The sequence below is a fragment of the Macrosteles quadrilineatus genome, unplaced genomic scaffold (assembly GCF_028750875.1).
Source record: "Macrosteles quadrilineatus isolate MER2022 unplaced genomic scaffold, UCM_ALF_1.0 Scaffold_9__3_contigs__length_116548681, whole genome shotgun sequence".
NCBI classification, from domain to species: Eukaryota; Metazoa; Arthropoda; class Insecta; order Hemiptera; family Cicadellidae; genus Macrosteles; species Macrosteles quadrilineatus.
In genome coordinates, this window is record NW_026542602.1 from 58,896,420 (window position 1) to 58,909,984 (window position 13,565).

A 13,565-nucleotide genomic window follows, 5' to 3' on the forward strand; every position below is an offset into this window, starting at 1 on the left:
TGTAAACATTTCCAAAAACAATCATTTATAATGTAACCGATATTTAAGCAGCATGGATTGCTTGAATCATACATCGATTGTATATTTGTCCTCTATTTGGCTCAAACATAGACTAAGTTCATTGACTTTATATCTACACAGTGTAGATATAAAGTCAATGCTTAGACCAAGGGAGGGTATTTAATCAATGACTTAAGTTAGACAATCTGTGTAACTTTTTAACAAAATGGTTATAACATAAAAGTAGGTCTAAGTCTTAATAAATAGAAGGAATTTTTCAATCAAGAAATTTGGATAAACATTGATTAGCAATGGCTTGATAATATTTAAAAATAATAAAAATCTACTCAAGAACACAGGTAATAAAAAAGGTATTTAACTACTTTAATATAATAATCAACTCAAAGGATCAAAGTAGAATATTATACGAACTACCTAGACAAAAGTCTGTGAGATTCAAATAAAAGAGGTGGTCCAAGTGAAAAGGAATAAGATGCGTAAACAAAAAAACAGTGATAATACAGCAATAATTTTGTAATATATGATAGAAACCCATGCAGTTTAATATTAAATATTACTTAGTTGTCATACAAAATCAAATTAATTTTTGCGTTAGGTTGGCCAACTGTTAATGTCTGGGTAAAAAGTCAGCTCATGCGTGAGCTCAGCTGCTTGATATTATCTGCAAGGAAATAGTCCCGTGAAATTTACTGTGCAATTTTACCTTTAGTTTAATAATTTGGCTAGTTTTGAGCCTTTATCTTTATTTAATTTTGCATATTTTTGGACAGCAGTAGTGGTTTTTGATCAAAATTACAAGTATTTTGTGTGTAGAATTTCTGTATTCCTCCGCGACCATATGAGAGGGGTGGTAAGAATTGATGTGAACTGAAGTTAAGAACAAGAACATAATGATGGAGGGTTGGTGTTAGTTTATTGTTTCGTTCATAAAATTCACTTGTAATTTGTAAATTAGGATGGAGTGTTCTTTTGTGTGAAGTTTTTGTGATGTGAAAGTGTTGAAATTTTGGAAAGCAAAAACGTTGTGTCAAGTTAATCGTGAGTTGTATTGAAATCAGTGAAGTGATATGGTTTCTAAATTATCGAGTGGAATGGGCCCGGGTCCTACCTTTACCATAAGCAGCCATTTGGAGTGCTGACCAGTTTTATTAGTAGTTTTCGCATTATGCAGAAACGCGATCCTAGAGAAAATAACAAAGAAAAAGAATCGAGTGACGTGAATGCTAAAAGGAGACCTAGTCTAGCAGCGACAAGAACCGCCATGCATTCCAGTCGGCACAGTGTCTCCAGCTCTGCAGGAGTTCTTATGGTTGGACCTAATTTTAGAGTAGGAAAGAAAATCGGATGTGGAAACTTTGGAGAACTGAGATTAGGTGAGTTAAATATTGATGATTTCCTCTATAATAGGCCTAGTTGGCTAGCTTAGGCCTTTGCTTTGATTAACAGCCTAGGCCTAGAACTAGAACTTAATTAGAATACCTAGTCTAGCAGTGAGAATGTTTGAAGGCTAGGCCTACTGTATATTCATTTTAATTCTGGGAACTCTGGGGGCCTATTTAATTTTCGGTAGTGATACCAAACTAGGCGTAGGCCTAGTCCATCTTTTAAGTTAGGAAGACCCTAGGCTGTGGGCCTAGAGTTTCCACTCCCTTAGTATCAGAATCAGAATGTTTTATTGCCATAATATTACATAAATGTACAGGACAAAAGTCACTAAAACTAAACAAGTAAAATCAGACCCATCAAAATAAAGATACGAACTTCAAAAGGTAGGCTACAAACTATTTACAATTTAAAAACGAGGAAACTCTGTAAAATTCCTTATCAACTAAATATTCCCTCAGACCACGCTTAAATTTTTTTAAATCATGTTTGCCCTTGATTGTGTTAGGCAGAGAATTAAAAAGACGGATACACATGGAGAATGATTGGTTTTTATGGAAAGTGGTAACTTACGAGATAGGCTAGTGGAATATGTAGGTTAAAGTTCCTCCTTAGATTGTAGCTGTGGTGAGATGACCCTCTAATATGAAACATTGTCTGATTTTTTTTAAGAAGGTCAAAGATTCAAAAATGAAAATTGATGGGAAGGTCAGCATATTATTTGTACGAAAGACAGATAGTAAGTTTAGCTTGAACAGGCCTGGACCTACCTAGCCTACCCTAGTTGTGTGTATCCTCTGTCAATTGTATCTAGGTCTCTTTAATATTTATTTATTCATAGCTTATAAACTGTCCAGTCCACCAATTTTTATAATAAATAACTTAACCATGATGACATGCCTTAAAATGACAATGATTGTGAACGGCATTGCCTCGGATTGAATAAAATGAAAATTACAGTTATATTACTTAGGCGTAATCCAAGAAATAGCTTATTAAATGGCAAGATAACGTAACGTAGCCTCTTAACTTACTGGTAATTTAATATCTAAGTACCGGTACCATATTACTAGAGTAAATACTTAACATAGCCTGGGCCTACGAGTACTGTACCGTATCTTAACTTAATACCGTACCATATTTTTTTTATGATATCCTACCGGTACCTAACTTACCTACACTGAGGAAACTTAAGTTAAGTTAGGGCTCTTTTAGCGAATTTCCCTATAGGGAAGTAGCTCTTACTGTAGGTGGCACGGTAAAACCTAGGCCCGGGACCGATTTACTTTTTCATTGTGATGTCCCCAGAGGCCAAAAACACCATTCGTTCAAATTTGTAGCTATACAGGGTGTTTCAGTAAAGCGTACCGGGCTATAGAGATTCAGATTCTACATGCAAAAATAAGTCGAAAATGAAGAATAACTTTTTTTCGATTTCAGCTTAGTTTGGCCGTAATCCGCCATTTTGTATTTTTTTGAAAATAATTAATTACTCAAAAACCCTTGGAGATATTTTTATGAAACTTGGTATAAACTTTAAGTCTACAGGTATAAAGATTCTCTGAAAATATCTTTGATCAGGCTCATCAAATTTCAAAATGGCGGCCATTTAAATTCTTTTAAGTAAAACTCACTGAAAAGCGGCCATTACAAAAAAAAAAAAATTAAATGGTCGCCATTTTGAAACTAGATGAGCCTGATCGAAGATATTTTTGGAGAATGTTTATACCTGTAGACTTAAAGTTTATACCAAGTTTCATAAAAATATCTCCAAGTGTTTTTGAGTAATTAATTATTAAAAAAAAAAAACAAAATGGCGGATTACGGCCAAACTAAGCCGAAATCGAAAAAAAGTTATTCTTCATTTTCGACTTATTTTTGCATGTAGAATCTGAATCTGCATAGCCCGCTACGCTTTAATGAAACACTCTGTATATATGTATAGGCCTAGATTTATATATATATGTGTCCGTGAACGCGATAACTTGAGTAAGTTTTGTCTGATTTTGATGAAATTTGGTTTAAAGGTGTAAGGCGAGATAAAATTGAATGAGTTTGCGGAACCAGCATGATCGGACCATGGGAACGGGGTTTCCCGGTGGGTTTTATGGGGAAAAAATTGGTTTTTCTCATTTTTGACCCCCAAACACAAAATTTCCCAATTTATCTCTAGACCATATTAAAGAGCTTAAAAAACAAATAATTTAGTAGGCCTATATCAAAGTGTTTTTTTACGGTTATTGGTAACGGAGAAAATTCCCATGTTTTTCTTATGGAGAATATTGAAAATGTTGTAGTTTGTTTGTTTATGGATATATTTTGATCAAACTAGGCAAATTTATTTATTTTATACTAAGCTATTAATATTTTACTAAAACACACTTAATTAGTTTCAGTTTCCTTGTGGCAGCAAACCTAGTTACTCGTTAAACCTAAATAGATTCAATTGAAAATCATTTAGAGATAATGGAAATTCGCTTAGTCGGCAGATTTGCTGCGGCGGGGGTATTTGTGATAAGCTTAGCCTAAGATTAAATGATAACTTAATGTAGCCTAGCCTAGATGGAACAATTAACTTAGTAGGCTATGTCTCATAGTTCTTACAGGCGCTTTCTTTCCTCATTAGTATTGTCTCTTGTAACACTGACATTCTCAAGACTTTGATCGATCTCAACGAGAGCAGTTTTATTAAACTCTCTCATGTTAGAACGATCCTTGATGCACTCTTTGAGAGGTTTTAGGTTTCTTTCCTGAAGAACTCTGGCTAATGAAAACTTTCAGATTATTATCCAATAACATTTATCAGGTTTACAATAAATGATCAATATGCAGACTAGGTCGTTATCACGTCTGATTTTTGCTTAAATAGGTACTTCGGGGCAGTATTCTTTTCCTCGGTCCCATGAACTATGAATGTTAACTTTCAGAATCAGGATTCTCTATTTCCAATTTCACTCCAGATTTTTTCCAAGTTGTATCAACAACAGCCGACGTAAAGCTTAATTTAGATTCCAAGCAATCGACTCTGTCAGCAACATCAACTAGATTTACCAACTTGCTTTCTAAGACTGAAACAATAAGTTAACTACAATGTTCAAAGTTACGGTATCTAACTTATTTTAGCAGCAAGAGGTTCTAGTTTGCTTTTGATATTACTCGTAGCGACTTGAATTTCGTCCTCGTTTAAACCAATGTGACCTAACTTAACTGATCGAACTTTAAAATGATCTAATTCAATTTATCATTTGGTTTCTGAAGAGCTGGCAGTCAATTCTTTTGCATTTCAAAGTTTCTTTTAGTGATCAAATCAAATCATTTTATTGAGCTAAAATTGACAATAGGCCTAAATATTGCATTTATCAAAGTTATGGTATAATTAACATAAGTAGGCTAGCCTATAACATTTTCATTTTTGAGGTTTTGCCTTCCGGATTACCTAGGCCCTTTTTTAACAATGTATTCTAGAGGTTAGGCCTACATACCTTTTTGTTGCCAACGTAATCTATTGGTCGTCTGAATAGCAACCGGTTTCGACACTCAAGGTGTCATTGTCAAGCCTTTAAGATGTGTTGTCGCTCCTAGGAGGTCGTCAAGAAGTCTTCAAAAGATAAACACGATACACGAACAAAACTTTTAACAAATAATGGCCATACATAACACTAATAATCATGGTGCGGGTTCAAGGTGTAGGTTTAGACTCTAAAGTCAGTTTTCCTTATTCTTATTAATCTATCTAAGATAACTTACAGTAAGGTATTTACAAACTATGGCTAGACAACAGTAATTTAAACAAATCTCAACTGTTGCTATCTATAGCCTACACCAGGCTTTACAGCATTCCGAATCTTGTGGTCCAAGAACTCTTTATGCTGTATAACAGGAAATAACTAACAGTTTTTTTATGCATCTTTTAAATTTTGAGTGGTCTGAAAAAAAAAGCGATCTTGCGATTTTCTTGAAATGGATCCTTAACTTATTAGGCCTAGATAGTTTCCACAGTATGTATTAAACAAATGTTTGCACTCATCTTCACATTCAACCCCCTTGTCAATTAGGCTTTTGAAGTTACTTTCTTAAGCGGAAAACTATGCATAATTATTTTATCTCGAAATGCAAATAGGCCTAGCCTACCAATCTTTATCTAAGGTCTTTAACCTGTGTTGAGATAATGTGTTTAGGTACGACAAAATATAGAAAGCTCTGGAAATGTGATTATTGCAGGTTCAATTTTTTGGTCCAGGCCGTCCGTTTCACAAGTAGGCCCTATAGGGTTATGTTTGACAACTAGTTTTATAGACAGATAGAGCTGGACGAGTTTGGGTGGATAACACGTACCGTAGTTAGGCCTAGTAGTGGAAAAATGTTTGTTAATGTTTTACCACATAACTTAGATCTTAAACTTAGGCTAGGAAGGTACTTTTAGTTTTGGAATGCAATACAAATTTTAGGTTGGTACAGTGGGATGTAAACTTATATTTTAACATTTTTAGCTTCTGGATCACTTAAGTTAGGCCTATTTTACTAATAAAAGGTTTTAAAATACCTCGTAGTACTGTCTGTGAGCCTGGTTTAAGTCAGCGACCCAGGTTCGAAACCTACAGGTTTTTAACCTTTTATTAGTAAACTCATAGGCTTATACAGAGTGTGGCCAAAAAACCGATATCATCGGTTAACTTATCATATCTTTCTGCAGTGCACTGTTCAGCGACAGGTCGTCTGAGGGCGGTAGGCCTCTTTAGGGGTAGGCTAGTTGGAAAGCTTACACAATGCCATTAGCCTATCCTGTGGTGATCTGAGCAGCGTGCTTTTGTCACTAAAGTCGTTTTTAAAAAATCACTGCAACTCAGCGGCCGTTCCATGCATACGTTCAACAAGGTAGACATGGAGAGGTTCCGTTGCAATTATCTGTAAGATAATTTAATAATGTTTAAAACAAAAACACCTTAAATATGCCGCACCCTATATTTAAAATTATTGGGTTTTCTTTGTCGAGTCGGTTTGGCTCTTCTACCCGACTGATTTTCATAAAGTAGGCCTACCTTCAGCTTCATCTGTTAAAGTACCTAAAACTGAGTGTGTCTTGCAAGTTTTCGATAAAATTAATTCTGCCTAAATTTCTCACTTGATAGGTACTATTGCTCTCAGATAGGGGGGAATGATGATTGACAACAGAACAGCGGCTCAGTGTCGTGATGATCACTACGTTTAATCTTATAAATTTGTTTAAACATTATTGCCACCAAGACTGATGTTGTACGAATGATATGATAGGCTACGTACCTTTTTATTCCGTCTCCAGTCCTTAATATAGTCAAGGGTCGACTAGTTTCAGGTCAGAAATGACCCATTTTCAAACCCATGTCATCAAATTGATTGGTCCATAAATCCGACAGAAGTCTTCGTTATAAGATACAAATACATGTCGACACATAAAGGTTGTGTCCGCCGTGCTACCTGCGTCAGTGTGTCCCTCATAAATATGGCCGACTACCTTCATTGAATGTCTTTTATGTTGAAAATGTCTGTATTTGTATCTTATAACGAAGACTTCTGTCCGATATATGGACCAATCAATTTCATGACATGGGTTTGAAAATGAGTCATTTCTGACCTGACACTAGTCACCCTTGCCTATATTAAGGACTGGAGACGGAATAAAAAGGTACGAGGTAGAACATGGTATTCTTGGCAATGTAGTGAAGTGTGGGTAGAAGAGTTTACTCAATTAGGAAACGTTATATTTCCGGCCAATCGTGAGAGCATTCATCTGAAGAAACAGAAAACAGAAGCCTACAAATTATTGATTGAATATCTAGGTAAAGTAAGTTACCTTAGTGGCGAGTTTTAGTGGGAATTTTTATATCCTATTTTACAGTTATATTTACCTCCTCAATTCTAACCATCGTTTTAAACGTAAATGCATACAGTATTTACTAGCTGATCAATTATTCATTTTTGTAGATCTGTCAATTGAAAAGGACATCACGTTGCTTGCATTATTGAAATAGTATTTTGCAATGTTTTTGCCAATTTTAATTGGAAAAAAATCTGGAGATTTTAAGAGATAACATAAACTAACAACTCTCATTGTCCAACCTAAACTTTACCTTACCGGTACCTAATCCGACCTACTAGGCCCACCTTCTAAATACTTAAATGCAGTCACAAATTCAAATTAAGAACACCCTTGTACCTACCTTACATACCTATTCTGACACAAAAAGGAATTTTCTAACGGTTAGAAGTTTCGTTAGGTTAGGTTTAGTTAGGTTAAATTTTATCAGATTTGCACGGCGTTTTTAGGTGAGTGCACCGCCTTTTTTAGGCCCTTTCCCCTTTAAATGACTTCCCAAAAATCGTTTCCTCCACTAAAAAAAAACCAAATTTCCACCTTTCGGAATAACATTTCAGGTCTTTTAAGTATTATTGTCAACATTACTTCAATATCCTATGTGTCCGTAGTGTACAAATTTACTGTGGAAGTTAATCCAACCTCATTATTAACCCTTTAAGGTCGAACGGCTAGTATAGGTCTCCGCCCGCCATTTTCCCGACTGCTAAAAAATGGCAACCTATACTATAAAGAAAAATATCTTTGCGGTCAAATGGCGAGAGTATAAGTCACCGGGCACCATTTTCCCGACTGCTCGAAAGGCAAAAAATGGGAAAAATTTTGACCTTAAATGGTTAGGCCGGCCACACACAGAACCGGGCAGGGCAGGGCACGACGAGACACCTGACTTGCCCTGTCCTGCTGCTGTCACACACAGAACGAGGCAGGGCACGTCAAGTAAAAGGTTTAGCCCACGTAAACCAGAAAATTCATATAGGATTTTTTATTTCTGAGCTTTGAGCCGATTTAGCCAACTTTTTAATTTGACTTTATACTTGGGAGCAGAATAGAAAACAAAATTCAAAGTCATACCTCCAGAGGAGTGATTTTTGAAACCCTTAATAATAATATGTATGTTGGCCCTCTCTTTCCTCAGTATCAATACCAAGATTTAAGTATTAGTTATTCAACCACTGTATTAATAACACTGTATAGTCGTATCAAATGTGTAATCTTTGGTCGTATAAATTGTTTCAGTCATAAATGTAAATTGTATCGGTTGTAAAATAATCCATACAAAAATTATCACGTAAGGTTAATAAATTACATCACCGCGCATGCGCAGATAATTTTGGAGACCTTCGCATTTTGCCCTGCCTCGCCTGGTCCTGTGTGTGGAGCTCCATAAGCACCCGTGCAATTCCCGTCGCACAAGACGCCCCGGGGCAAAATGCCCTGTCGCGCCCCGCCTTGCCTGGTTCTGTGTGTGGCCGGCCTTAAAAAGCATTAAGTTAGGCTAACTGGGCTACAATAATTAGCAGGGTGGGGGGTTGGGTAGAGTTTCCCGATAGAGAACCTGCAATATTTAATATCGATACATAGCGAAAACCTATATTCTAAAATATTTTCCCAGGTGTAAGTTTAAACATCAAATTGATTTATGATCTGTTTATGTTTTTTATTGATGTTTAATTAATGTAACTAGCCTACTGTACAACCTACGTTATTGAATCAAAAACAAAATATATTTTATGAACGTTACCATAATGAACAATAACTAAAACTTATTGAAATTTTTACCGCATAGGATTCTAATTTGTATAGCGTAAGTTTAAATAGTTTTTTCTAATTTTAGTTGGAGAAATTTTTGAACAAATCAATGATAAAAAAAGAAACGATTTTATTCATGTTTCAATAAAATCAAAAAGAAGAAAAACCATGTAAACCTGATAAAAGTCTTAAAATTCACACCATTTTTTAATTAGTAGCCTAAATGAGAGTCTTAATTGGATCCAAAGAAATTAAAAAAATCTGTCAGATGAAGTATAATTACACATATTTACGATACAAGGATTTCTCCATAAGAATAACATGAGAATTTTAAATTACACTATTTTTGAATTTTCTCTGTGACTGTTAGACATTATACAACAGTGCTTCAATATATTAAATTATTTTTTTTAAGCTCTGCAAAACGGTTTGGAAAGAAATTGAATTTTTTTTGTTTTTAGGGTCAAAAATGGGAAAACCCCATTTTTACCACATAAAACCCCCCCCATAAACCCCTGTTCCCATGGTCCGATTATGCTGGATCGCGAACTCGTTCAAATAAACATGTATTACAATATGGTATATTAATTTGAACGGATGGTGTTTTTGGTCTCTAGGGACCTCAAAATGAAAAATTAAATCGGGCCCGGGTTCAGGTCTTACCATGAGTAGGCCTACTACGGTAACAGCTTATTCCCTATATGGGAAATTCGCTCAAAACAACGCCCTATTCCTTGGCTATATATGAACTGGACGGAACCAGCTTAAAAATCGGGTCCTTATCAGTTAATTCATTAGACGGGTTTTTGATGCATTGCTATAATGATCCACAATCCCTTTTTAGGATTACACACAAATAGCAAACAAGTAACTTAAATTGTGTATTGTTGATATAAAGCCTCCTAATTGTAGTGTATTAACGAAAGAAATCCAAAAACTCCCAAGGACATAAGGAGAATGTCCTCTGTGGTTCTGCTAACTATTTTTATAAATTGCATCGAATCAGGATCTGAACTCTGAACACGTTGGGACCTGTCTATCCTGGTTCTGTTGCATTGTTGCGGGGAGGGGAGGGGAATATCTTCTCTCTCCTTTTAACCTGAGTCATCCTTCGCACCTCCCCCCCTCCACCCAGCCAGTGGCAATGCCGCACAGTAAACTTGTTATCTTTTCTTCTGCAGTTGGACTGGACGCAATTCGTTATTGGAGTAAATAGATTCCTGTATCTCTCTATCTTCGTGTCAATGAATCAGGAATAAAAGCTTCAGATTATAGGTAGAAATTTAGAGTCAACAGAATCAGAATTTATGCATTATTATTTTAAGCAATACATCGATGATCAACACAAACTAGTCTTTTTTGTTGCAGTGTCGCAAAAACAAATGTTTGGGTCCAAAGATAAACCGGATATCAGTTCAGTTCGAGGAATTTTTTTATGTTGTAATCGGGGAAATTTGAATAGGCTAATTGATGTTTTCTATCTGTGGCTTGAATGCACTAACCGTTAGAATATATCTTAAAACGTTCCGTCGTTTGATAGTAAAGAATTACGATTTAAAATTTTACAAACGTTATATTTATACAATAATTAGCGTGTCTGTTTGAAATACTTTGGTTAACACCGTGGTATTACTGTATATCGTCGAGTTTTCTTGTTTTATTTGCTTTTATTTTAAGACTAAGCATGGTAGTTTGATCTTTAGTAAGCTATATGATTAACCAATCATTCAGCATAAATAAAATAACATCCAGGTGTATTTATTGTTAATCTTGTAATTACCTATAAAGACAAAATTATACTGTACAAAACGTATTAAGTCATTTTAGTGAAATTGGTTGTTAAAGTAAGGACATTTCAGATTTTGAGAGGATGCCAAATCTTCTGTGAACCAAACAAAAACAATCTTCTGACAGATACTCGTCGCTATTTCCCCCCATCGTAGTTGTGTGTTGTTTGCTTTTGGCTCCAAACCCCCCTCCCCCTGGAATCAGAAACAATAAATAATAAAACGTGTAATTTGATGCATACGATACCAGGGTGCACATTTTGGCGTGGATAATGGCTATAGTGCGTTCAAACAGCCATGGCACCTGAGGGATTATGAGGCCCCAAGGGTTTTCATGGGGTGTCCTAATCCGTCAGGTGCCACGGCTGTTTGAACGGAGTATAGGTGAGAGCTTTGTTTCTGGCGATCGTATCATGGTTCTGTAGTCAAAAGCAAGCCCAATGATCAAGCTTGGTCCATTTTGGACCCATCAAAAAGCTCATTAGAACAACTGACTTGAATCGAATCGAACCGACAACCTTAAAACAAGACGGGAACTAAATCCACTCAGATGACGAATTGGCAAACAAATTAAGGCGAAGAGCTGGAAATACCTTTGATCGAAATACGGATTGTTTAAAAATGGTCTAAACTCAACTGATGAGACGTTAATGTTAATATCAGGCCAATTTTGAAGAGTCCTTCGTTGCAGATTACTCCGCCCTGTATAGGCGGTGCGGGCGAGCGCGCGTCCACTTGCCGCTATTTGTAGCTGGAGAGGGGACATCGAAACTGCCACGACGTTTTACGATCATGCTCCATACTGAAACTGCCACGGCAATTAGTGAGGATTATAAGGGTGTTTTTGAGAGGGCTAGAAACACTGAAACTGCCACGGCGGATTCCTCAGATAGACAGGGAGAAACGGGAGACTTAAAATTCCCATTTCTGTCTTAACCTTTTAATTTCTTTCACAATAATACGTTGATTGGAAAAATAAGTGATTGATTTGCCCTTTCGTATTTATATTTTATGAGTTATTTTTATGTTAATTTAAGTTTTTAGTGTTGCGACTGTTAGAGTATTTCCTTTATAAGTATTTATTCCGTCTCTTCTTGAGAATATATTTACTTTAATGAATAATTATTTACCACTAAGAAACAAGTTTTATGTTCATTTACCACTTATATAACACTGCATTGTATATGATCTGTTCGACGCTTTTAATTACACTAGAGGTGATCAAATACTAATATAATACTGTAAAACTGTAATATTAAAAAAAAGTTTTATTCGCCCAAGACGCTAGGTTGCAGAACTACAAATACTGTACCAACCACCATGCCCTGCAGAGGGTTGGTCACGCGGAATCTCAGTGGAATGCCCTCCTATTAGCTTGACTCATGTAATACTTTTCAAATTCGGTATTTCTCAACAGTTTTGTGCCATCCTTCAGAGAGTTAGTAGTAAGGGTGTTGGTGTGTTATTAGTTGATAAGTCATAAGTCATAAGTCATTTATTTAGCCAAATCAACCAATTACAATTAGTGTTAGCTATGTCAAAATAAACTAAAATGAACTGGAGTAAAACTAAAATACACAACTTCTTAGGTATTTAAAATGTTTAAGACTATTTACAAGTTGTGACTACCAGCCAAAAAATCCCGGACACTGTAAAATACTTTATTTAAGAGCAATCTCTTCACCGCCCTCTTAAAAGTCTGGTGATCCTGCTCGGTCTTCAACGCCAGAGGGAGGCTGTTGTACAGCTGTGTAGCGTTGTACTGGAAATGATGTTGAAAGAATGAAGTGGAGTGTTTGGGTATGGGAATGTTGTGAGTATTTCGGAGTGAATAACTGTGACAGGAAGCAACATCAAACATGTCAAGATTCTTTTTAACTAACGATAGTGTCTCCAATATGTACAAAGAAGGAAATGTTAGAATGTTGTACTGCCTAAAGATTTCTCTACACGATTGTTTTTTTGAAAGGGAGAAGATTACTCTTAGGGCCTTTTTTTGGAAACGAAACAATAGCAAAGTTCTTTGGTTTTCACTTCCCCAGACGGATACAGCATATGATAGATATGGGAAAACTATGCCATAGTATGCGGACAGAAGCACCTCATTACCAGCCTTTTGTTTCAGAGTTCGTAGAACAAAAATCCCGGTGGAAACTTTACTGGTTACACTTTTAATATGATGATGAAATTTCAGATTTTCGTCCAGTATCACACCAAGAAACTTTACACTCTGGGACGAGGTCACTACTTTATCTTCTAGAAGAACATTAAGGCCACAGCTGTTTGCTGACGAAGACCTATTAGACATGTGGAAGTTTAACATTTGAGTTTTTTCCGCGTTCAAAATCAGCTGGTTTTCATAGCACCATTGCAGAAGACTGTTCGATTCTAGAAATGCCATTAGCTCCAATGATTCCATAGATGGACTGGAAAGGATAAGGGACGTATCATCGGCAAATAGGCAAGTTGTTGACGAGCTGACACACTTAGGAAGGCTGTTAATGAAAATAAGGAACAGTGTTGGCCCCAGGACGGACCCTTGGGGCACTCCTCTCTTGATCAAGGATTTTTGAGAAGCACTTTGTCTCAGATAACCAGCTCCATCAACATTAGATATGGAAACCAACTGTTGCCTTCCTCCTAAATATGAAGCAAACCAATCTAGTGCCACTCCCCTGACTCCCAAGTCACACATTCTTTTTAAAAGTAAGTCATGGTTGACCATGTCGAATGCCTTGCTTAGGTCAACAAATATGCCTGCTACATACTGC

General features: G+C 36.1%; 1 protein-coding gene across 8 annotated transcripts in view; it reads left to right on the plus strand.

Annotated features, from left to right (window-relative positions):
- The first annotated feature begins 681 nt into the window (after positions 1-681).
- LOC129003148 (casein kinase I) overlaps positions 682-13,565 on the plus strand; it is a 94,204-nt gene continuing 81,320 nt past the window's right edge. For 2 of the 8 annotated variants that reach the window (XM_054431401.1, XM_054431403.1), the window contains exon 1: positions 688-1,394. In XM_054431401.1, coding sequence (XP_054287376.1) covers positions 1,187-1,394 — 208 coding nt within the window. In that variant the 5' untranslated portion in view covers positions 688-1,186. Of the gene's footprint in view, positions 1,395-13,565 lie in introns of all 8 variants that reach the window. The other 6 variants (XM_054431396.1, XM_054431398.1, XM_054431397.1 and 3 more) reach the window with 6 other exon arrangements.